General features: G+C 41.1%; 2 protein-coding genes across 3 annotated transcripts in view; both read left to right on the top strand.

Annotated features, from left to right (window-relative positions):
- Positions 1-6,882, top strand: part of LOC148044500 (sodium-dependent neutral amino acid transporter B(0)AT1-like) — a 35,119-nt gene extending 28,237 nt beyond the window's left edge. The window contains exons 9-12 of the mRNA XM_087721944.1: positions 575-779; positions 1,860-2,019; positions 3,485-3,647; positions 6,391-6,882. Of these exons, the coding sequence (XP_087578070.1) occupies positions 575-779; positions 1,860-2,019; positions 3,485-3,647; positions 6,391-6,603 (741 nt within the window). The 3' untranslated portion in view covers positions 6,604-6,882. The remainder of the gene's footprint in view (positions 1-574; positions 780-1,859; positions 2,020-3,484; positions 3,648-6,390) is intronic.
- Positions 6,883-10,238: 3,356 nt separating this feature from the next.
- LOC148044499 (sodium-dependent neutral amino acid transporter B(0)AT3-like) overlaps positions 10,239-24,147 on the top strand; it is a 34,409-nt gene continuing 20,500 nt past the window's right edge. The window contains exons 1-3 of one of the 2 annotated variants that reach the window (XM_087721931.1): positions 10,239-10,318; positions 19,442-19,582; positions 22,477-22,614. In XM_087721931.1, coding sequence (XP_087578057.1) covers positions 10,261-10,318; positions 19,442-19,582; positions 22,477-22,614 — 337 coding nt within the window. In that variant the 5' untranslated portion in view covers positions 10,239-10,260. Of the gene's footprint in view, positions 10,319-12,925; positions 13,118-19,441; positions 19,583-22,476; positions 22,615-24,147 lie in introns of those variants that run through there. The other variant, XM_087721930.1, reaches the window with a different exon arrangement.

Below are 24,147 nucleotides of genomic sequence, written 5' to 3'. Positions count from 1 at the left end.
GATTCGTGTGTTCTAAAGATAGAAAGAAAGGATTTAGGTCAAAATAATAAACAAAGCGAACTGGTTTTTCATTTTAGCCAACCTTTGTTAAATGGGGATTTAGACTTGAATTAACAAGATTAATAGCAATTTCCAGCTACTGCCCAGCTGTGTAAAAAAGATAGACTACTTTTATGCAATGAAGAACATAGGAAGAATGTTTGAGTAGAATGTTTACATCTTATATTTTTGGAGCAGAATGCTGGAGTAGAATGTTTACATCTTATATTTTTATTTATACATTCAAGACAAGTCTCCACTGCCAAATCATTTGCAACCTAAATAGAACAATGAGAAAGCTAGGGAGGGAAAGAGCTAAGCCAGTAAAATAATGAAATAGACGAAACAATTAGGATGATAATGTTTGTTTTAACTATTTATAATCCCTTTGCATCCAGAGGGAAAAAATTACATAGATTTAAATATGGATTAATTGACTATAGATACAGCACACTAATAAATATATTTGAAAATGAGCACTGTAGTAGCCTAATGTTTTATATGTCTTCTTTCTCTGATTTGAAATCTTATGTAGGGAGTAGAAGGAACTGGTTTAGCCTTTATTGTCTTCACTGAAGCTATCACCAAAATGCCCATTTCTCCACTCTGGTCAATCCTCTTCTTTATCATGCTGTTCTGCTTGGGTTTATCATCTATGTTTGGGAATATGGAAGGTGTACTGGTACCTCTGCAAGATCTCAGAATTATACCTAAAAAATGGCCTAAAGAAGTTGTTACAGGTAAGTTGAATATAGTTATATACAGTGGTGGGTTTCAAAAATTGTTCGAACCTACTCTGTGGGCGTGGCCTCCTTTGTGGGAGTGGCTGGCCACCCATGTGACCGGATGGGAGTGGCTTGCCACCCATATGACCGGATATGAAGATGCCGATGACACTTGTCAGAACCACCTTAAATTACCTCACACACAGCACTGGCATGCATAAGAATATGATGTAAACTTGTTTCTTAAAAGGCATCTTTGGTTTGCGTTAAAACAACTTCAACACACGCAATGTTCTGATTGCACCACAAACGCAGTAGTCATCCTTACCTTTCACAGAGGCACCGAGTTTTATAAATATGAGCATGATAGTGTAGAATAATCATATCCAAGGACAAGTGGTGGGTTTCAAAAAAGTTTGGAACCTCTTCTGTAGGTGTGGCCTGCTTTCCGGGTCCATTGGTGGAACCTCTTCTAACCGGTTCGGTAGATTTGACGAACCGGTTCTACCGAATAGGTGCGAACTGGTAGGAACCCACCTCTGGTTATATAACTGGGGACGAGGTTGATAATTTGCCCTGATTGCAACCTGGGTAGATTGCAGGTCTATGGACATTTTTAAAGAGCTATGAAGTTTAGCTTCAGAATGAATAATGAATCATGGTTTTAAAGGGAAGATGGTAATTGCACAGCCAGTTTGATTCTTGCTCACAAACTTAACAGAGAAGTAGACTGAGAAAAGGGAAATCAAATAAATATGCCATTAGCTGCTAAAATGCCACTGATGGATGATGTTGAAATTGTTTGTTTGCAACACTGAAATAACATATGGTGGATCTTTCTGTCTGACTAGGTAAATTCAGAAAGCAGCAATCTTTCAATTTGATGACTATTCCTTGTTTTCTTTTTGTTCCTATTCCTAGGGACAAGTGGGAGGGTTTGAAGAGCAGCCTGGACTAAGAACTAATGTGGTTCAATTCAACACTGATTAAAAGGACTTGTTCTATGTGCCTATCCCCTTGCTTGAAACACAGAGTGAATTTCATATATTAATAGAATGTGTTAATCCTTCTGCTTTTTTGTTCCTTTGTTTACAGGCCTGATTTGTTTGGGGTCTTTCTTGATTGCCATTATTTTTGTGCTGAGATCTGGTAACTATTGGTTGGCTCTGTTTGATAGCTTTGCTGGATCCATTCCCTTGTTGATAATAGCCTTTTGTGAGATGTTTTCAGTTGTCTACATATATGGGATAGACAGGTAAGATGCAGATGCAAAAAAGGTCTAAAGCATCTTTTTGTTAGGCAATCAATAATTGTGGAACTTTCATGATAAGCTTAAGCAAGCCCCTCTTTAAAAAAAGAGAGAGAGAAAATCAGTGAGTTAAAAAATTAAGAGAATGTATGTGCACCAGTGGTGGGTTTCAAATTTTTTTAGAACCTCTTCTGTAGGTGCGGCCTGCTTTGTGGGAGTGGCTTGCCAGCCATGTCACCGGGTGGGAGTGGCTTGCCAGCCATGTGACTGGGTGGGAGTGGCTTGGCAGTCATGTGACTGGCTGGGAGTGGCCAACTTGTAAAATGTGGTGAAACTCACTTAACAAACGCTTTTGCTTAGCAACCAAAATGTTGGCTCAGAAACTCTGGCATTTGAAGCACGCAAGTCTTAAAGCCGTCAAGTTACAAGACCCTTGCAGCCCTAACCCTTTAGGGAAAAAAAACCCAGGAGTGTTCAAACTTGTCCATTTTCAAACCTTTAATTTGTCCCTTTTACCTCCTTCTCTATAAAGCAATTTAAACACCTCAAATATTTCTCTCGGTTTCCATTCCAACTCCTCTCATCCTGCCATTAAAACTTAAGCAATGTACATCATTCCTAATCTCAGTTAATTTATTACTTGCAGGATTTCAAACTATGTTGAAACCAAGTGAGTTAATCAAATAAAATTCTACTCTAGCTAGGGGCCTTATCTCTTTATCTAAATATCTGTCCATTTTCAAACCTCAGGAGTGTTCAAACTTGACAGCTTTAAGACTTGTGGACTTCAACTCCCAGAATTCCTCCTCTCGCTCTTCATCTTGATGATGTGTGGATGGGCGAGGGGAGGGAGCTGGAACCGGTTCTAAAGGCACTCTAGATTTGTGGAACCTCTTCTATAGAAGAGGTTAGAACTGGCAGGAACCCACCCCTGATGTGCACTACTTTTAACCTTTAAAAAGTAAATAAATATTGATCTCTATTTATTCTTTTAAAAAAAACCCTCCAGAAACTACCAACGTATGTTGTACTGTTAACGTGGGGGTTTTATTTATAACCTTTATGCTTGGGTTAAATTTCCATACGTGGAATTTGGTTTCTGAATAGTAGTAACCCCACCTGTCCCTTTAAGTTTCCTTTTAGTTAGAACCTGGATATATTTGTTGCCATCTCTACCATTTTTTAAAATTATTTCTTAACCCAAGTGATTAGGAAGGTTTCCAATTTCTCAAAATGAGCTGAGAACTGCCCGCGACTAAGGGCTGAACCCCAGATTTTGCTATGGTCACTGAGCATCATCTGAATGTGTGGATCTGCTTTCTGTTGAAAACCACTGCACTTTGTGTGAAATGAGCAGGTTTTTTATTTTATTTTGATGGCCCATTAACACATGCTGGGTATCAATTAACTAGACTTCGTGGGCAGCTTGGCACTCAAGACTCATAATTTTCCTTTCTCTTTTCATTACCAGATTTAATGATGACATTACATTCATGATTGGGCACAAACCCAATATTTTCTGGCAAGCCACCTGGAGGTTTATCAGCCCCATCATCATGTTAGTTATCTTCCTCTTTTACTTTGTGGTGAAAGTGACTGAAAATTTAGAATACATCACCTGGGACCCCAGTTATGTAAGTATATGTGTTCAAGGAAACATGCTCCAAATTGCATCTGATATCAGAAGCGTGTCAATTTTCATGCTTTACTATTCGTTGGAGATTTCTGCAAAGAAAAATAAGCACAAAGAAAAATGTTTATCCCCAGGGACATGAATTAGCTGTTTTAAATGTGACTAGTTGCTTGTTGGAAGCAAAAGTTTGATGCTTGTACTTTTATTGAAGCATGTCTGCACTGCAAGAAAACTCAGTTGCCTTTGTGGGACATCTTAGAATCATTACAAGGAAGTGTTTTTTTTAAAAAATGTATGAAGGAATATATGTAACAATAGTTTGGGGAGAAGTTAGAAAATGGAAGAAACACGAGAAAACCTTTGTCTCCGTTATAAAAAATATGACTAGCATGCAAAAAGTCCCAGGTTTAATATCTGGCTTCCTCAATCAAAAATTTGTGGAAAAAGAACCTTTTCTAAAACCTTACAATTGGATTGACTATATACAAAATAAATACGGGACCAAGAAATTCCAGTTAGCCTATGCTTAAGATCAGAAATGATTTAAATTGTTTAAAGTTAGCTCAGCAAGAAGAAGCTAAGATCAATGTAGAGATGTTATTAATTTCTTTATTTCTTTTTTCTCAATAGATTTTAGACTGTGTTTGTTAAAAATCCATACCGTGTACGGGTTCTGGGAAGTCGGAGGGGGGGAGGAGGAGGGGGGTTGGGGGGGAGGGTGGAAGGAGGGAGGGGTATACATTAGGCTAGACAAGAATTTGGTGGTAAACTAGAACTATTTTGACACACAAAAAAATTGTACTCCGATGTCTTACTGATTGAGGAATGATGAAATGTTTGTTTTAAAAGAAACTAAAACTTTTGAACCCAAAAAAACAAAACCCTTACAATTTTGTTGCCAGCCAGCCAGCCAGACAATAACTGAGCAGGAGAGACTAAAGCACAGGTCTCTGCCTGTGGCTGATCCAAACTGAAGAATAACTGAGAACAATTTGAGAAATTTGGATGTATACTTTTAATAGTGAAATTCCAGGTTCTTATTGCTCTGCTAGACGTTCTGTGATATGGTCTTTTCAACCAAGGACCAGCAAATTCACAAAAATATATTTCTCCATAAAACTATACTTTGTCATACCTGGAAGTTTGTTTGATATTTCTATTTCTTTTTGTTCGTTGTTTGGCAACAGAGAGAGAGAGTAATGTAATGTTTCATGTATGAAAGAATAAACTCAAAATAGGACTAATCCATTCTGCTTAGGTAATGATTCAGAGGGGCAAAATATAACCCTTGCAGAGATCATTGAGAAAAATACAAGAGCGGAAATGTTAAGCTTGACCATACTTGGTGGCTATAAGGAATTCTCTTAAAAGTCAATTTCACGTTAACTTCTATGCCAATTTCGTTGTATTTAAGTGCAATGACAATAAAGATTATACTTACTTATGCAACTGCTGTTCCCCACTTCAAGATGCAATCAGCTGCTTGACCTGCAAATAATAAATATATGTTTAAATTCTAATTCTTAATTCAATAATCATGTGCCTCCAAGCTTCAAACTCCAATTACAGGCATCCCAATCTTCAAGCCGAGTGAATATTAGATCCATGTCTACAGTTCATGTCTATGGGCCCTGGAGAATTGTGTTTGCACTCTGTTATGTTGGGTTCCACCACAAAACCGTGTTCGACTAAAGCGCGCTCGATGAAACCGCATAGCTGACGTCATCACAGGGCGACAACAGCGTGGAGACAGAAGCACGCTGTAAACGCTAAACCTAAAATTAACCCCTAAACCTAAACCTAACCCCCCTAAACCTAATCCTAATCCTAACCCTAACCCTTAACCTAACCCTAACCCTAAACCTAACCCTAAACCTAACCCTTAACCTAACCCTAAACCTAATCCTAATCCTAACCCTTAACCTAACCCTAAACCTAATCCTAACCCTTAACCTAACCCTAAACCTAATCCTAATCCTAACCCTTACCTTAAATTGAATCGGCTTGCTTTCAAAGCGCTATTTAAAGCGCCCTTCTTTCTCCGTGCTCGCTGTTGTCGCCCTGTTGATGACGTCAGCGACGCGGTTTAATCGGGCGCGCTTTAGTCGAGCGCGGTTTTGTCGTGCCACGGTTATGTTGCACTCTGTCTAAATCCCCTCTTCAGCCTTATGTGAAACTTGACTCAAGATTTTTGTTAGATTTTGTTATTAATTCTTTTTCTTTGGTTAAAAAAATAGATCCTTCTGGTAGTCATTGAAGTTTTTAATGTTTGGTTAATGGGGTCGTAGTGTGCTTGTCAAGTTCCCAAGGAATAGTAAATGATTCCCAATTCTTGAAATGTACTGTATGGGTATGTTCTATTCTATAGCAATAGCAGTTAGACTTATATACCGCTTCATAGGGCTTTCAGCCCTCTCTAAGCGGTTTACAGAGTCAGCATATCGCCCCCAACAACAATCCGGGTCCTCATTTTACCCACCTCGGAAGGATGGAAGGCTGAGTCAACCTTGAGCCGGTGAGATTTGAACCGCCGAACTGCAGCTAGCAGTCAGCTGAAGTGGCCTGCAGTACTGCACTCTAACCACTGCGCCACCTCGGCTCATTCTACTATCTTCAATAATAACATAAAGAATTCTTGCCAAGGAGAACATTGTTTATTCAGTGTTTCTAATGTGAATGTATCTTAAGATTCTTAGTTCTCTGTCTCCCAATTACTTATCTTTTCCTCTTTCTTTTTATCACAGGACAACTTCCCGAAATCAAACTCAGTGGGTTATCCTGGCTGGATTTATGCCATCATTGTAATCCTCGCCGGAGTGCCTAGCTTGGTGATCCCTGGCTATGCCATATACAAAGCTATCCGAAATCACTTCCAGGGAGAAGATCCTGGACAGCGAGATTTGGTCAATGCCATATCGGAAATATCAATAAATGGGGAGCTGAAAAATACAGCATAGCTGTCTCCAAAGATTTGGCATGCAAAGACTTTGAGTAAGAGGTGGTAAAACATAGATGTCTCCCTGCTTCCATCACAGTTGTTTCAGAGCCTAAATGGGAGCTGATGTATTCTCATTCTAAAAAGCATTTGCTGCATTAGAAGATGGTTAATACAGATGTCAAAGATGTTTTCTCTTCTTCTGATCACCACCTCGTAGCACAGATACAACCAGTTTTATGTTCAAATAATAATAATAATAATATATTATTAAAGAAATTATACTTACACAAGAAAGCAATTAATTTGTTTGTTTGTTTGTTGTTTGTTTACTTACTTACTTACTTACTTACTTACTTACTTACTTACTTACTTACTATGCCACCTGTTGTGGCCCAGCAGGAGTCGTTGGAGCTGCCACCAGACTCCAACAGCGAGGGGCCTTATGAGTCAGCTCTGGAGGATGTGGAGCACCCTGGACAGGGTTCCGACTCTGAACAGGGTGCAGAGAGGCTGATTGGCCACCAGGAGGCGCCTGAGCCTTGGATCAGTGGGGAGGAGACAAGGGAGTGTGATCCTGAAGTCATGCATTGGAGCAGTGGGGAGGAACCAAGGGAGTTGTTCCTGGATGCCCGGCACCGAAGAGCTGATAGGCGGAAGGAACAGTTGTGCAGTTACAGGAGATAATTGCACTCAGCTGGTGGTAATTAGGCTCCTCCCAAGACTATAAAAGGAATGATTGTGCACACGACCTTTTGCAGGAGTCAACGTATTCACTAGAGCTGGAGAACTCTCGTGGCTAGCTTGGCAGGCCGGATTGCTGCCAAGGTTAGTCTGTGCTGGATTGCTGCCAATGCCTGGACTGTGCTGGATTGCTGCCAAGGTCCTGTCCGTCTGTCCTTGAAGTATCTTTGTCTCGGCGTGCTTTGGTGTAGGATGAGGGGGGGTCAGAACAGCCACCCATCTTCCGTACAAGGTGACTCCTGGCAGCTTACAAATTATAGAAACAAATGAGAAATAGTTAAAATATGAAACAGATTAAAACAAGCCAACATGAACATATTAAAAACTGCACTAAAAAACATACCAAGAGACTGATGGGATGGTGATGAGGTCTTCTTACAGGATCCAATCTGACTTGATACATTCTGGTAGAGAGAAGCCCCCTGAGGATGGGCTCACCCACGAGTCCAAAAACTCAGAAAACTAAATCTCTGGTGCAACCTAGATTGGATCCTGCAAACATTATAAACACATATATTTGCCTTCATTCCCGATGAGGTCTGCTTATGCCGTCAGCCACCTCCAGCGGAGAATGGACGCCTCAGGGCCCCAGGCCAACGAGGAAAGCCAGATTTTGATACCTTCTGGAAGGCCAAAAGAGAGGGGTCAGTTCTCACCTCTGGTGCAGGGGTGAAATCCTCCCAGTTCGACCCAGTTTTGCCGAACTGGTAGGGATGATTGTCCTTGATTCTGTGAAGCAGTAGTACAAAAAAAAGCATCACACAGTTCAGCTGTGAGCCGCGTGATTGTCGTAAGCTTTCCCCCCACTTTTTAAAGCATTTTTTCCTTGACCGGGTTGGATGAATAGACAGGGAAAATACTTTAAAAAATGGGTGGAGGGGGTTGTGTTGCAAAAGAGAGGGGGGGAAGGGAGGGAGGGAAAAAAGAGAGGGAGGGAGGACCACAACCTGGCACTAGATGCAGCTTCAGAGGATACCTTGAAAGAGCATAGCAATCCAGGGCTGGAAGGGACCTGGAGGTCCTCTAGTCCAGTGTTTCTCAACCTTGGTGACTTTAAGTCCCGTGGACTTCAACTCCCAGAATCCCCCAGCCAGCTGTGCTGGCTGGGGGATTCTGGGAGTTGAAGTCCACGGGACTTAAAGTCACCAAGGTTGAGAAACACTGCTCTAGTCCAACCCCTTGCTCCAGAAGGACATTGTTAAAGTGAGTTTCTGTCTTTTGACACCCCCCTCCAGTCACATGACCACATAGCCACATCCACCCAGTCACATGACCCCCACCAAGCCACTCCCACAGAAACGGTATGAAAACGTTTTAGCTTTCACCACTGCTCTGGTGGTAGAATGCTCCACAGGGATGGAGCCCCAGCAGAAAAGGCTCTTCTCGATCCTGCTTGCTTCAATCCTTTAGCAGACGGGATGCATAGCAGGCCGTTTTGCTGGCACAAGAAGGGCAGGTTTGTCTCATTGGGGAGAGAGATGGCTCTTCTGATGCCATGGGCTCATGCCAGTGGTGGGTTTCAAAAATTGTTCGAACCTGCTCTGTGGGTGTGGCCTCCTTTGTGGGAGTGGCTTGCCACCCATGTGACCGGATGGGAGTGGCTTGCTGCCCATGTGACCGGATATGTAGATGCCGATGACACTTGTCAGAACCACCTTAAATTACCTCACACACAGCACTGGCATGCATAAGAATATGATGTAAACCTGTTTTTTAAAAGGCATCTTTGGTTTGCGTTAAAACAACTTCAACACACGCAATGTTCCGATTGCACCACAAACGCAGTAGTCATCCTTACCTTTCACAGAGGCACTGAGTTTTATAAATATGAGCATGATAGTGTAGAATAATCTTATCCAAGGACCAGTGGTGGGTTTCAAAAAATCTTGGAACCTCTTCTGTAGGTGTGGCCTGCTTTCCGGGTCCACTGGTGGAACCTCTTCTAACCGGTTTGGTAGATTTGACGAACCGGTTCTACCGAATAGGTGCAAACTGGTAGGAACCCACCTCTTGCTTGCATGGTAGAATTGAAGCAACTCGTACTGTATTAGATTACTACTCAATTGCTCACACAATTTTTGTTTGTCTGAGAATGTAGTGTTTTATGTTCTTACTTTGAATGACTGAATGGGCTGTTGTGGTCTTGTGGCAAGCTACTACTACTACTACTACTACTACTACTACTACTACTACTACATATCTGCTGATGACACAAAATAACAATGGTATAGATTTGCTATTTTCTATAGATATAGTGATCCTCCATGGGAGAGACAACTCAGCCAGTAGGAATCTCTGTTCATGTAGACAAAGTGTACATTGTACTGTAGGAAGTTATCACCCAGCCCTCTCCCAGAAAAAATGAAATATCCTAGGAAATATTGAAAAGGCAGAATATTTCTCTGGATGTGAAAAGAAAGAAACATGTTTTAAAAGACAGAATAGCTGCCTGTAGCTTCCTGACCATCCCCACTTTGTCAATGGGCCATTAAGAAGGCCAAGCTAGTCCACTTTACATAACAAAGACTTCTCCACTTCAGCTACAGGAAAGCATGATAATATTGGCCCCAACTGACCACTTGGCATCTGAGAACTCATCCATACCTGGATTCAAAACATAGCCTAGGGAGTTACCCCTGCATGGCCCCCTGGGAGTCTGACAACCAATCAGAATGCATTTCTTACACAGGAACAGGAAACAGAGAGGTGGGACTGAACAGGTTATAAAAAGTCTAGCAAGCCCCTCCCTCAGCCCTTCTCTTCTTCTCCACCAACATAGAAGCATGTGATCACCTTTTCTGTTCAGAGCTCAAGCCATGTGGTCCTGTCCAACAATAAACCATCTTTCCAAGCAGCCTCCATGTCTCCGGTGTCTTTTCCCCCCACTTGGAGACAAACCCAGAAGGACATTTCTTTCATCAGTACCAAAAAGGGAATGAAGAGCCAAGGGAGTCTTTGTATCTCTTCTCCAGACATAGAAAAAGCAGTCTCTGGTGAGTTTTCAGCTGTGGGAGATGACGGAATAATGATCTTGATAAAACCATGGCCAGCACCTTTGGAACAACACTGAATTCCCGTGCTTCCTTTTCTAATCAATTTTGGAAATTGCTTATTAATCTCTTTTTAGCTATTAGGACCTTTGGATCAACACATTTTATAGCATGATAGATCCCTTCAATCCTTAGTGAAAGAAATGTAAGGAGTTGATTCTTAATTAAGCCTCCTGCACCAACGTGGAAGCCAAAAATAGGTGGGGAGGGGGGACGGGCACATGCACAGGGGGTTGGGGGAGCACAAGGGGGTCATGTGTGCAAGTGGGGCATATGGGAGGGGGTTGCGCCCGCATTGCATTTCTAAAGCTTTTTTTTCCTGCTTTGTTTCACTTTCTAAGGTCATCTGAACTTCTCTTTGCTTCAAAAGTTTTATTTTCTTTTAAAACAAACATTTCATCATTCCTCAATCAGTGAGACATCGGAGTACAATTTTTTTGTGTGTCAAAATAGTTCTAGTTTACCACCAAATTCTTGTCTAGCCTAATGTATACCCCTCCCTCCCTCCATCCTCCCCCCAACCCCCCTCCTCCTTCCCCCCCCCCCCGACTTCCCAGAGCCCGTACACGGTATGGATTTTTAACAAACACAGTCTAAAATCTATTGAGAAAAAAGAAATAAAGAAATTAATGACATCTCTACATTGATCTTAGCTTCTTCTTGCTGAACTAACTTTAAACAATTTAAATCATTTCTGATCTTAAGCATAGGCTAACTGGAATTTCTTGGTCCCGTATTTATTTTGTATATAGTCAATCCATTTTTTTCCAGTCTCGTTTATATCTCTCATTAGTGTTGTCAGTTGGGGTTGAATAGCAGAAGCCTCAAATGCAGATATTCCTCGCCTTATGACCAGAATTGAGCCCAATATTTCTGTGGCTATGTGAGACATTTCTTTTGCCCCCATTTTATGATTTTTCTCGCCACGGTTGTTAAGTGAGTCTGTTACGTTGTTAAGTTAGTAACATGGTTTGTTAAGTGAATCCTGCTTCCCCATTGACTTTGCTTGTCAGAAGATTACAGAAGGTGATCATGATCCAGGGATACTACAACGGTCATAAACATGAGTTAGTTGCCAAGCTTCTGAATTTTCATCACGGAACCATGGTGATGCTGTAATGGTTGTAAGCAGTGGTGGGGTTCAAATTTTTTTAGAACCTCTTCTGTAGGTGTGGCCTGCTTTGTGGGAGTGGCTTGCCAGCCATGTGACCAGGTGGGAGTGGCTTGCCAGCCATGTGACTGGGTGGGTGTGGCCAACTTGTAAAATGTGGTGAAACTCACTTAACAACGCTCTTGCTTAGTAACCAAAATGTTGGCTCAGAAACTCTGGCATTTGAAGCACGCAAGTCTTAAAGCTGTCAAGTTACAAGACCCTCACGCCCCCAACCCTTTAGAAAACAACCCAGGGGTGTTCAAACTTGACAGCTTTAAGACTTGTGGACTTCAACTCCCAGAATTCCTCCTCTCGCTCTTCATCTTGATGATGTGCAGACGGGCAGGGGGAGGGAGCTGGAACCGGTTCTAAATGGCACCATAGAGTTCGAATAGGTTAGAACTGGCAGGAACCCACCCCCGGTTGTAAGTGTGAAAAATGGTCCTAAATCGCTTTTTTTCAGTTTTTTTCAGGCTGCTAATTTTCAGTGAAGTTGCAAGTTTCAGCAGTCACTAAATGAACTGTTTGTAAGTCAAGGATTATTTACACCAAAAATTAATCCTGATAAGAGATATCCTTATTAAGAAAATGCTTGCATGGAAATTAAACATCCACATTTAGGGAGTGTGTTTGTATAGGCACACATATATCCACCAAATTAAAATGAACAGAGAAAGATGTGTGTGTGTGTGTGTGTGTGTGTGTGTGTGTGTGTGTGTGTGTATGTATTTATGTATGTATGCGTGTAATTAGAGTCACAACCCCTGGTATGCCCAAATATGGGAGGAAGTCTACTGCTTCCATTCTCTATCGGCTCGTCACAAGAGACCATCCAGACAGAAACACAATATTTTTACTGTTGCCTTTGTTACATTTGTGTTGTGTTTGTGCTGATAAATAAATACAGGGAGACTAGTATAGATCTATTTCAAGTTATTTAGCTCTCATCAGCTAGCCATACCCTTAGCCCAGGTTCGAATCCCAGTAAGGGTATGGCTAGCTGATGAGAGCTAAATAGCTTGAAACAGATCTATACTAGTCTCCCTTTATTTATTTATCAGCACAAATACAACACACACACACACACACATTTGAAAACACTGAGCAATTATAAAATACTCAAAGTACCTTTATCACATCAGGTTCAGTTGATTTAGGAGGGCTATTCATAGCCCACATAAATCAATTTGTCACTTAATAAGCTTAAAGTGATCCTTAGAAAAGAGAACAGAAGCTTCAGTTATCTTTATGCACCCAAACATGTTTTGTGTGTACATAAGTTGCTAAGTACTCTTAGATTCCTTAGGTGTGATGTCAGAGTTGGAAAGTTCCGCATCCATTGTCCAGAATCTGTCAGGCAAATAATGAGGTTCAAAGACTATGCTGCTATTTACTTCAGAGAAAGAGGCGATAAAGGGAAAATAAGGTGGCGAAGATGTCAAAAGTGTCTCTTGAGGATATAATCACTGAAGATGACAGAAGGCCACGTTGGCAAAATAAGACCCAATACCTTTTAAGCTGCCTTGGATTTGTTGTAGGCTTTGGGAATATGTGGCGTTTTCCCTATTTGTGCCAAATTTATGGCGGAGGTAAGAAAAATTAGACCTAAGATATTCCCACTTATTCTTCCACTGTGTCTGCATGCGTCCTTCAAGCTTCTTCACTAAAAAAAAAAAGCCAAATCCATTATTTTAGTCCAATGGATTAGAATAATGGAAATGAAAATTAGTCTCTGAAATCGTACAATCCTTTGTGAAGTTTCCAAGGTTAAAAGGCATTGGAGACCATTCAGTTAAGTATAAGAATGCATGGTATAACTATCAAGAATTTCATGCTAACCGAAGAGAGAGAGATAAGGAATGAAAGAAAGGTTTATTCGAGGAAGGGGAAATGGCACTCTAGTAGTCTAATTATTAATAAGATTTAAAAAGGTGAAGTATCAGAAGACACCACAGTAGAAAGTGTGCCCATCAATTCTCTGCTTTTCCTTTGCTTTGACATTGGCTTAAACCAACGGGGAGCTGGCTACATGTGGTTGTCTACTGTTTCCTTGGAGTTTGTATATATTCGTCTTCTATCTTCTTTGTGTGAATATTAGGAAGTTTATAGAGGATGAGGGATGTCCCTGTAGAAGGCAGGCAGCTAAAGGAAAATGGAGGCAGCCTAATTCAAATGGCCACCACTGCTTTCAGTGGTTGTTTTTTTCTTTGACCAGACACGGCGTGGTACTTATTTCCATGACCCGTCAAAAGCGTGCCGACAAAACCGCGCCGAGAAAACAGCGAGGTCGAAAGCGTTCCCACAAAAGAGCGCCGACAAAACCGTGCCCACAAAAGCGCGATTAGGGTTAAGGTAAGAGTTAGGGTTAGGGTTAGGGTTAGGGTTAGGGTTAAGGTAAGGGTTAGGGTTAGGGTTAGGGTTAGGGTTAGGGTTAGGGTTAAGGTAAGGGTTAGGGTTAGGGTTAAGGTAAGGGTTAAGGTTAGGGTTAGGGTTAGGGTTAGGGTTATTACATTGTTTTCGCATTGTTTGTTGATGGCGCGCTTTCATCGGCGCGCATTTATCGGTGTGCTTCTGTGTGCGCAATTTCCACCTCGCTGTTTTCTCGCCGCGGTTTTGTCGGCGCGCTTTTGACGGGCGCGCATTTGTCGGTGAACCACTTATTTCATCCCTCTTTGCTGGTTACTGATGCTAAATATCAGAGATATTTAACGGTAAGATCTCTCTATGACCTGATTAAAGATGAGAGGATGAGCTGTTATTTCTGGTGAGCAAGTTTCAATATGTAGATTTAATTTAGTTTTTCTAAGTACAGCATCCACTCAGGTAGGTGTGTTGAGGGAGGGAACGGTGACCGATGAGGATGCTAATTCGCACATCAGAAGCTATCTTTAAACTGAGACAGGCTTTAAAGGTCAGGCTTGGGGTCAACGTGATCTATTGGAATATTTGGTCTTTTGGAAAAAGCTAGTTAAGGGGACTTGGGTGTGAAATAGGAAAGTTGAGGTTCTTGAGAACGTCTACATTGATGCTGAGGATGGCTTATGAGAGTCAATGTGAATCTTCATGTGCTAATAGCATCCATGACTTCTTCACAATCAACTCGTGGATAAGGATGGATTTATTGTATTCTAATATGATATTAAATCAAGACCTGAAATACAATAGTGCATTTATCTTCGTCAGTAAATCCTTCTGCTAGCTGGGTTACCTTAATAGTTTAAAAAAATTCCGAAGAGCATGAAGTTAGCATGGATGATATGCTTAACCATCCCCATTTCCACTGCTGATTTTGGTAATATTCTCTAGCCTTTTTTTAAAATTGCAGATCTCAGGTAGAATTCAAACAGGGCAATTTTAAAGTTTCAAGATATTCCAGCACTCTTTAATTCTGGTTCCCCCCTTCCCCCCAGTTCCTCATGGGAAAATAAAGATGATTCAATTCTGTCTTGTAGTAGCATCGATCTTCTCAAAGAGGCTGACCAGTCCTTATGTGAAAAAACCTCAGTTGCTTTTCAGCAAGGTTTGAATTTGAATTTGAATTTCCTTTATTTGTATGCCGCCCTTTTCCCTGGGGGGACTCAGGGCGGCTCACAATTCAAAAAGGGAGTGGGGGAAGACAAACAGTATTCCAATATAGAAACAATACAACATATTAAAAGAGAGCACAACAGTCACACAATTCGGGTGGGGTTGGAATCTTAACCCCAGGCCAGCCGGGACAGCTAGATCTTCAAAGCGGCGCGGAAGGATTGGAGGGTGGTGAGGGTCCGAATCTCCACGGAGAGTTCGTTCCAGAGGGTCGGAGCAGCCACCGAGAAGGCCTCTCCTCCGGGTAGTTGCCAGTTTGCACTGGCTAGTAGATGGAATTCGGAGGAGGTTATAAAGTCCTGTCTGCACTTCCACTGTTCTGCTCTTATCTTTTAATATGTTCATGTGTCAGCAAAGACAGATATCATTATGTTTTATTCTTCAGTAGTCTCCATTTCCCGAACAATCTTATCTTCCCAGAAAGTAGCTTTTCCGTTCTCTTAATGTTCTAGGCAGCCTCTGTAGTCATAAAGGTCTCGATAGAAGAGTTTTAAGGGATGCCTTATCTTCCAAGATTAAGGATTCATTGGGGAGTAGTAAAAACTCAGTTTCTCTCAATTCCTGCTAGAACTTATTTGACTTCAAAATAGTATATAGTAAAAACATTGCTCTTTTTAAAAATATGTATGTGCTATGGTATTTAAAATAACTCTGTTGATCATACATGAGATTGAGTAAAGTGTACATTCCAAAAATAAATTTCAAACTATCTTGTGTTCTTTGGAGAAATAGATTTGTTTTTCTTCAACTGGGGGTTTATTGTCAGAATAACCTTAAAGCTATCCGGATGATTTTCTATATCTCTTTGATACCATCTGGGTGTTGTTTGGAATTCTGCAGAGTTGGCAGCCTTATTCTGATTCTGTAACTTTAAAAATGTGATTGTCAGTGTTCCAAATATCACGCAGAATTAAATCAGAGTCAAAGGCAAAACTATCGTTAAAGTTCCAATTTAATAAGACAGGCATGTTGGCATCGTGCTATGAAATCCCAATACTGGGAATGACATCAGAATCCCACCCAGTTAAAAGTTCATGATCTTGTCCCCACACCCATAATCCATCACATGGTCCAATCTTCTTCTTCCACGCTGGCATCCACACCCAGCTGCTTCCGGTCAGGTGCAAAGGTTTGGGAGACAAAAGATGACCTTGAGCTTCTAGAAAGGAATTTTTTATTTTGAAAACAACACATTCTACCCCTTGCTATCCCCCCCCCTTAATGGGAGTGGGGCAGGCCAAAGATTCTTAAAGGAACCGCTGTAGGCCTGACAGTGATATTTATTTCTGGAAGTAGAAATATGATTTTTAAGTTCAGGATAGTTTGTAGAAATCATTAAAGGGTAATATAAATTTCAACTGCATACACTTCTAAAATGAAAAAAAAAATGTTTAGTAGGGCCACCAAATCTGAACTGCAAAAATCCATAAGAGGATAGCAAAGCTAGAATTTTCCTATTATTACTACTATTATTTTTGCTGTTGCCATGTACGGGTCATTCAGATTTTTGCAGCCTAGTTTAGCTCTTGTGGTGAAAACTAGGATTGGACTTTTAAGTTCGTATGAAATTTAACAAATGTTCTCTAAAAAGGTTCTTGTGTTATTTGCATGAAATCACTGATACCACCAGACATGGATTAATCTAGTTCAAGGAACAGAATTCTTGTTCGTATATCCTTAAATCTATGTGAATTCCTTCTACAAATGGGTGTTCTATAAGATTATGAAAGATAATGTTTCTGAAAAGAGTAGGTTTTCTAATTTATTTCTGAAATTAGAAAATGGAGGTATCTTCAGTCCAGAGTTGCAGAAATGTATAAAAGACTATATACAGGAACCTCAAAAAACTTAGTATAATCATTGATGGTGTTGTAAGAATAATGCTTGTTTTAAATAAGAAACCAAGCTGTTTGGCGATAGTTGCGACAAAGTATACTTTTATTGTTATGCACCAATTGCAGGAATCACTGAGCTCCTCATTTAAAATGCCACAAAAGAGCCATGAGCAAAACAAGGTAACTAGTTACATATATTTGGTTTGTTGCACAATAGAAAGGACAATGACAAAATGAACAATATGAACCTGTTCTGACCCACTCCTCCGTCCAATAACGAAAGCCGAAACAAGCTTAACTAGAATGTACTTTAATAGCAAGACCGGAATCTTGGTGGCTGAAAGCCAAGCAAACAAACAGATAAGGACCTTGGCAGCAACTCAGACAAACCTTGGCAGCAACTCAGACAAACCTTGGCAGCAATCCAGCCTGGCAAGTTAGTTACAACAGTTCTCTTTAGTCAATGCGTTGACTTCCGCAAGAGGCCGGTGTGCACCAGCAGTCTTTTTTATAGTCTGGAGAGGAGCCTAATGACCACCAGTTGAGCGCAATTACCTCCTGTAATTGCATAATTGTTCCTGACGCCTAGTAGCTCTTTGATGGCGTGCATCCAGGAACAACTCACTGCTGGCTTCTGGATCACTCTCCCTTGTCTCCTCCCCACTGGTCCAAGACTCAGGCGCCACCTGGTGGCCAACCAGCCTCTCTGCACCCTGCTCAGAGTCAGAACCCTGTCCAGGGTCCTCCACATCCTACAGAGCTGACTCATAGGGCCCCTCACTGTCGGAGTCTGGTGGCAGCTCCAACGGCTCCTGCTGGGCCACAACAATGCCATACTAGTTTTTTTTTTTTTTAAAGAATAAAATATGGTATAGTAAACAGGAATTTTAATTTGCAACAATAATAAACTTCATAGGACCCAACTCACAAGGCCTTTGGACTGAAATAGGAAACATATTTTCTTTCCTTTCTAATAAATAGCAGTGTGTTCCACATTTTCTGTTAATCCCAATTCTACTTCAAATGTACCTGGCCTTCAACATTTTCTACTGTTACTGAATAACCCACATGCAAAATTCCTGATGTGTGAGTATTTGTTACTTTCACTGCCCAACTCAGAATAGGTTTCCCTGGGAATATTTTCACCATCCATTGTTACTGATTGATTTGGCTTTATCGTCCGGTTTGAATGGCTGACTGATTTCAGTGATTTGTTGTTTTTTTTTTTGAAGAACTTTTTTCATTTTTGCAAAAGGGAAAAACAAACGCTCAACGCGTTTGTATGCTTTGAATCTTAATACGGTAAAATTATTTTAAGGTGTGCACTGTATTTTATGCCTCTCTCTATTCAGATTTAAAAACAGCATTTGATTCCATACACTGAGAAAAACCCGGAAAAATTAGCGCCTCAAGAGTTGATTGCTTCACCTCAAAGTTAATCAGTGTTTCTTTTAATACATTACAACACATTATCACACACATCAAGGATAATAGCTATGGAGACTTAATTGGGCCTTTCCCGACCTATAAAGGGGTAAAGATTTATTTATTTATTTATTTATTTATTTATTTATTTATTTATTACATTTATATGCTGCCCTTTTCCCCGAAGGGAACTCAGGGCGGCTCACAATTCAAATCAGGGAAGGGGGTACAGACAGGGAATAAAAAAAGACGAACATAACAATACACAATTTAAAAGCACACAACAGTCATACCATTCGAGGAGGGGGGCAAAAGCTCTTTAGCCCCAGGCCTGTCGGAACAGCCAGGTTTTAAGGGCTTTGCGGAAGGCCTGGAGGGTGGTGAGGGTTCGAATCTCCACGGGGAGCTCGTTCCAGAGGGTGGGAGTAGCCACAGAGAAGGCTCTCCTCCGGGTAGTCACCAGTCGGCATTGGCCGGCGGATGGAATTCGGAGGAGGCCTAATCTGTGGGATCTAATCGGTCTATTGGAGGTAATTGGCAGCAGGCGGTCTCTCAAGTACCCAGGTCCAATACCATGAAAGGAAGGACATATGCTTGCTCTCTTGCAGTTCGATCTTTACATTAATGATATTGTTGAGGTTTTTACAAATCTGGACTTTGCACAACCATTTTTTTAAAGGATTTCCCCAAATATATTCTTTTATATGAAAATGATGTAGCCATTCTCTTTTTATCAGGTTTGACTACGGAGATATCTTGAAGCAAAGATATTTTCTACTGTGATAGAAAACAATTCAAAATCAATCACTCAAAAAAACATATAAGAGCTACAATATATGTGGTTTAGGGTTGATTATCTAATAAGAGAAAAAAATAGAATAGAGCTTTTCTGATCATTCTGGTATATTTTTCAATAAGAGAGAGATGAAAGATTGATACTATACCAAATGTTATATACTATACAGTGGTGTATACTGTGATACTATGAGCAGTAAAACAAAACATGTTAATAAAAATGTAAAAGTAGACAAAGCTATTGCTTATCTGTGGCTATTCTATTTTTAGGAGCATTCTTGATTCCATATGCCATTGCTCTGGTGTTTGAAGCAATCCCAATATTTCATCTTGAACTAGCTGTTGGACAGTTCTTCAGGAAAGGCAGCGTTGGAGTCTGGACTCATATTTCGCCCTATCTAGGAGGAATTGGTAAGTTATGACTTATCTTCAATGATGCACATTCCTACAAGTGCCTGGGTTTCACACTTGGGAAAGAAGAGATATTGTCATACAAAATTCCCGGTTCCACCACAAAAGCGCGTAGGACAAAATCGCGCTCGACAAAAGCGCGCTGTGACGTCATCACAGCGCGACGAAAAAGTTCAAAAAATGTAAAAATAAAGCGAAAACCTTACCCTAAGCCCCCCAAACCTAACCCTAAACCTAACCCTAAACCTAACCGTTAAAGTAACGAAAAACCTAACGCTAACCCTTAACCTAACCCTAACGCTAACGCTAACGCTCTAAAGCTAACCCTAACCCTTAACCTAACCCTAACCCTAAACCTAACCCTTACCTTTATGTGAATCGGCTTGCTTTAATTTAATTTTTATTAATTTTTATTTGAATTTTTCGATCTTTTTCGTCGCGCTGTGATGACGTCAAAGGCGCGATTTTGTCGATCACGCTTTTGTCGGCCGCGCTTTTGACGGGTCACGAAATTCCCTACAATAGCAACCTCAAATATGGGAGTGCCAGTGGATTTTGAAATGAAAGCACCTAAAATTAAGACAGCATTGTCTACATACTTGGGGACTTCCTAAGAACCCAGAAATATAACAATTTTACATTTTTTTTTTAAAAAGAATATTTAAATTGGTTACCTGTTCTGACCCCCCCTCCCCTCTTCATACACCAAAGCATGCTGAGACAAAGATACTTTAAGGATTTATTAACACACAGACTAGACCTTGGCAGCAATCCAGCACAGACCTGACCTTGGCAGTAATCCAGCCTGCCAAGCTAGCCACGTTAGCTTCTCCAGTTCTAGTGAATACGTTGATTCCTGCGACGAGCGTGAGGAAAGTCATTCCTTTTATAGTCTTGAGAGGAACCTAATTACCACCAGTTGAGTTCAATTATCTCCTGTAACTGCGTAACTGTTCCTTATGCCTATTAGCCCTCCATTGCCGGGCATCCAGGACCAACTCGTCTCCACCCCACTGCTCCAATGCATGACGTCAGGATCACACTCCCTTGTCTCCTCCCCACTGCTCCAAGGCTCAGACGCCTCCTGGTGGCCAACCAGCCTCTCTGCGCCCTGCTTGGAGTCGGAACCGTGTCCAGGGTCCTCCACATCCTCCAGAGCCGACTCATAGGGCCCCTCGCTGTCATAATCTGGTGGCAGCTCTAATGGTTCCTGCTGGGCCACAACAGTTATCCATTGATAGAAATGGATGCTTTATGAAGTCCTATGGCTTCATAATAAATAGCAGTATGTTCCACATTTTTTGTTAATCTCAATTTTACTTCAACCATACCTAGCATTCAGTATTTACTGATTGTGAAAACTATTTTTACATTTTTCAGCAAATATAAGAACTAATACTTAATTATCATCCAATATTTGCAGTTCCCTAATTTTTTCAATTCTGTACCGTAACAAACTTAAAATAGCATACTAGGGGAAAGCATTAAAAAATGAAAATGTCATAAAATTAAGAAAAATGATTTTCAGAAATCATAAAAAAGCTCTCCATGTGTGAATAATAAAATATATGTATATACACACACACACACAAGCACACACAGAGAGAGAGCGAGCAATGCACACCCAAACAATACTTACTTAAATTAATGTACTTGGATGCACATTTTGATCCTCTTAGCAACTTTCTAGTTTCCAAACATTAAAAAAGAAACTTGTAGTATTGCTAAAACTTCACTGTTATACTATTTTTATAATTGTAATTGAATACAATATTAATTGTCATCATTACCGCTGCTCTTGATTTTTAAACCTCGTTGTTATGTTGGCTGCTATTACACTTAAAAAAAAGAACCTTTTAATAAAATATTTCGATACATTTTATACAAGCCAGGAAACTATAGTTATTGGGAGACCTTGAAAGTTAATCCATCAATCATCAAGCAAGCTAGAGTGTGTATAAGCTAGAGTTGCATGCACTGATCCCATTAATAGCATTATTTTTGTCTTGAAATCAGGTGAGGAACTTTAACTTTAACTTTTAATAGATTTATATGCCTCCCAATCCCGTAGGACTCTGAGGAAAAAGTATCTGTGATTGCTCTGCCACTCCTGCAAATCTTTACTTAATGCTGTCCTTGTCAATGATAACGTACACTTTTATAAGTGCGTCCTGTTTGCCTGATTCCAATGTTGTCCATACCTGACTGGGCCTGGCAGAGCAAAACCAACTTCTCAATAACATCCTTGCTTAGAAAGACACATCTCTGCTGAGACTTCTTAAAAGCAGTAACACTCTGACAAAAAGCTAGAATCACAGGACGTTTGCCTCTGCTTTCACTTGAGTGGGGAATGCACAATTTATTTCTACACATGAAGCTCACATACACTTATATTACAGTTCAGTGGTGGGATTCAGCCAGTTCGCACCTATTCGGGAGAACCGGTTGGTAACATTCTAAGCAGTTTGGAGAACCGGTTGTTGGGAGAAATCTCCTTTTGTTTTTTCCCACTTTACAGGGCTAATCCTGTAAGGCAGGAAGGAAACATTCTGGTGTTGTTTCTAGCCTCATCTTTATTGCCCTGCTTACAGAAACTGCCTCTCCGGTTAACCCTTGTTACCATTGCAACAACTAAGGCGAAGCGCCCATCCACCTGAGTGGCACTGACCTGGCCACACCCACATGATCACATGACCCCCCTGAGCCCCGCCTACCCAGCTGGTCATTAGGGCAGAGAACTGGTTGGTAAATTATTTGAATCCCACCACTGTTACAGTTCTAAAGCTGTTTGCTGGGAACAGGAGTGCGAGTTAGACTTTTGCATTTCCCCCTAATCCCTGTTCATTGGTGCTGCATTGTTGATTTCCTTCTGTCTATGCTTTCTTGTTCCGTAGGCTATGCTTGCATGATGACATCATTCATAATCGGCATGTATTATAATATGATTGTTGCCTGGGTGCTGTGGTACCTGGGAAATTCTTTCAAAGAGCCCTTGCCTTGGACCATCTGCCCGCAAGATCCCAGCAACAGGGGTGGGTGTGTTTTCTATATATTTTAACTGTTTTCATCCATTAGCAGCTGAAGCACGTTACATGTACCCTTGACATCAGCACCATAGCTTGCCAGATCTGAAGGAGTCCTGTACTTGTTCTCTCTTGTCGTGTACTGGAACAGCTATATAGACAAATCCTATCAATAGCAATAGCAGTGGACTTATATACCGCTTCATAGGCCTTTCAGGCCTCTCTAAGCGGTTTACAGAGAGTCAGCACATCGCCCCCAACAACAATCTGGGTCCTCATTTTACCCACCTCGGAAGGATGGAAGGCTGAGTCAACCCTGAGCCGGTGAGATTTGAACCGCTGACCTGCTGATCTAGCAGTAGCCTGCAGTGCTGCATTTAACCACTGCGCCACCTTGGCTCTTACTCCAAAACGAAGGCAAATTCGTACCAGAGCGTATAAGAGAAACTACATGTCTATGAGGGAGGGGGGGTGGCGTTGAGGAGCAGACTGTGGCTTGAATAAGTAAGAAGGGGGAAAAAAGTGGGGGGGGGGAGAATGAGCCGAGGTGGCGCAGTGGTTAAATGCAGCACTGCAGGCTACTTCAGCTGACTGCAGTTCTGCAGTTCGGCTGTTCAAATCTCACCGGCTCAGGGTTGACTCAGCCTTCCATCCTTCCGAGGTGGGTAAAATGAGAACCCGGATTGTTGTTGGGGTGATGTGCTGACTCTGTAAACCGCTTAGAGAGGGCTGAAAGCCCTATGAAGCGGTATATAAGTCTAACTGCTATTGCTATTGCTAAGACTCTTGATTCTTTCTTTCACATTACTGTACCAATAGTTTGTGTACCGTTTGTGATTAGCTTAATCAAATGTACTTAACCCTGCTTAATAGCTATAATTATTCACTACAAAGTTTGCTGACTCTGTGGTATTAACAACCCAGCATGGCATGCTGATCAGTGTAACAAGCAATATTCCCTTGGTGCCCACTAGGCTCCGTGTCCCACTCTGATTTAAAAATTAAATTAAATGAGAAATTAAAGCAGCAAGTTAGCAAAAAGCAGGAAAAATACGTTGTTTGATCCTATCCATTCACCATTGTCTTCTACTTCCCCTCAACCTTGCCCAGTAATTGTTTGGTCCATCATCCATTTGCATCACACATGCAAAGTACATCATCAGTTCTACTTGTGGACCATATCGTTCTGAGAACAGTCAGACTTCATTTGCTCTAGGATTAGCTGCAGAGGTGGGTTCCTACCAGTTCGCACCTATTCGGTAGAACCGGTTCATCAAATCTATTGAACCAGTTAGAAGAGGTTCCACCAGTGGACCCGGAAAGCAGGCCACACCTACAGAAGAGCTTCCAACATTTTTTGAAACCCACCACTGGTCCTTGGATACGATTATTCTACACTATCATGCTCATATTTATAAAACTCAGTGCCTCTGTGAAAGGTAAGGATGACTACTGCGTTTGTGGTGCAATCAGAACATTGCGTGTGTTGAAGTTGTTTTAACGCAAACCAAAGATGCCTTTTAAAAAACAAGTTTACATCAT

Source organism: Thamnophis sirtalis, unplaced genomic scaffold (assembly GCF_051295495.1).
Source record: "Thamnophis sirtalis isolate CommonGarterSnake01/CBP01778 unplaced genomic scaffold, rThaSir2_p1.2 scaffold_8, whole genome shotgun sequence".
Classification (NCBI taxonomy): Eukaryota; Metazoa; Chordata; class Lepidosauria; order Squamata; family Natricidae; genus Thamnophis; species Thamnophis sirtalis.
This window is presented reverse-complemented; position numbering and strand designations above follow the sequence as displayed.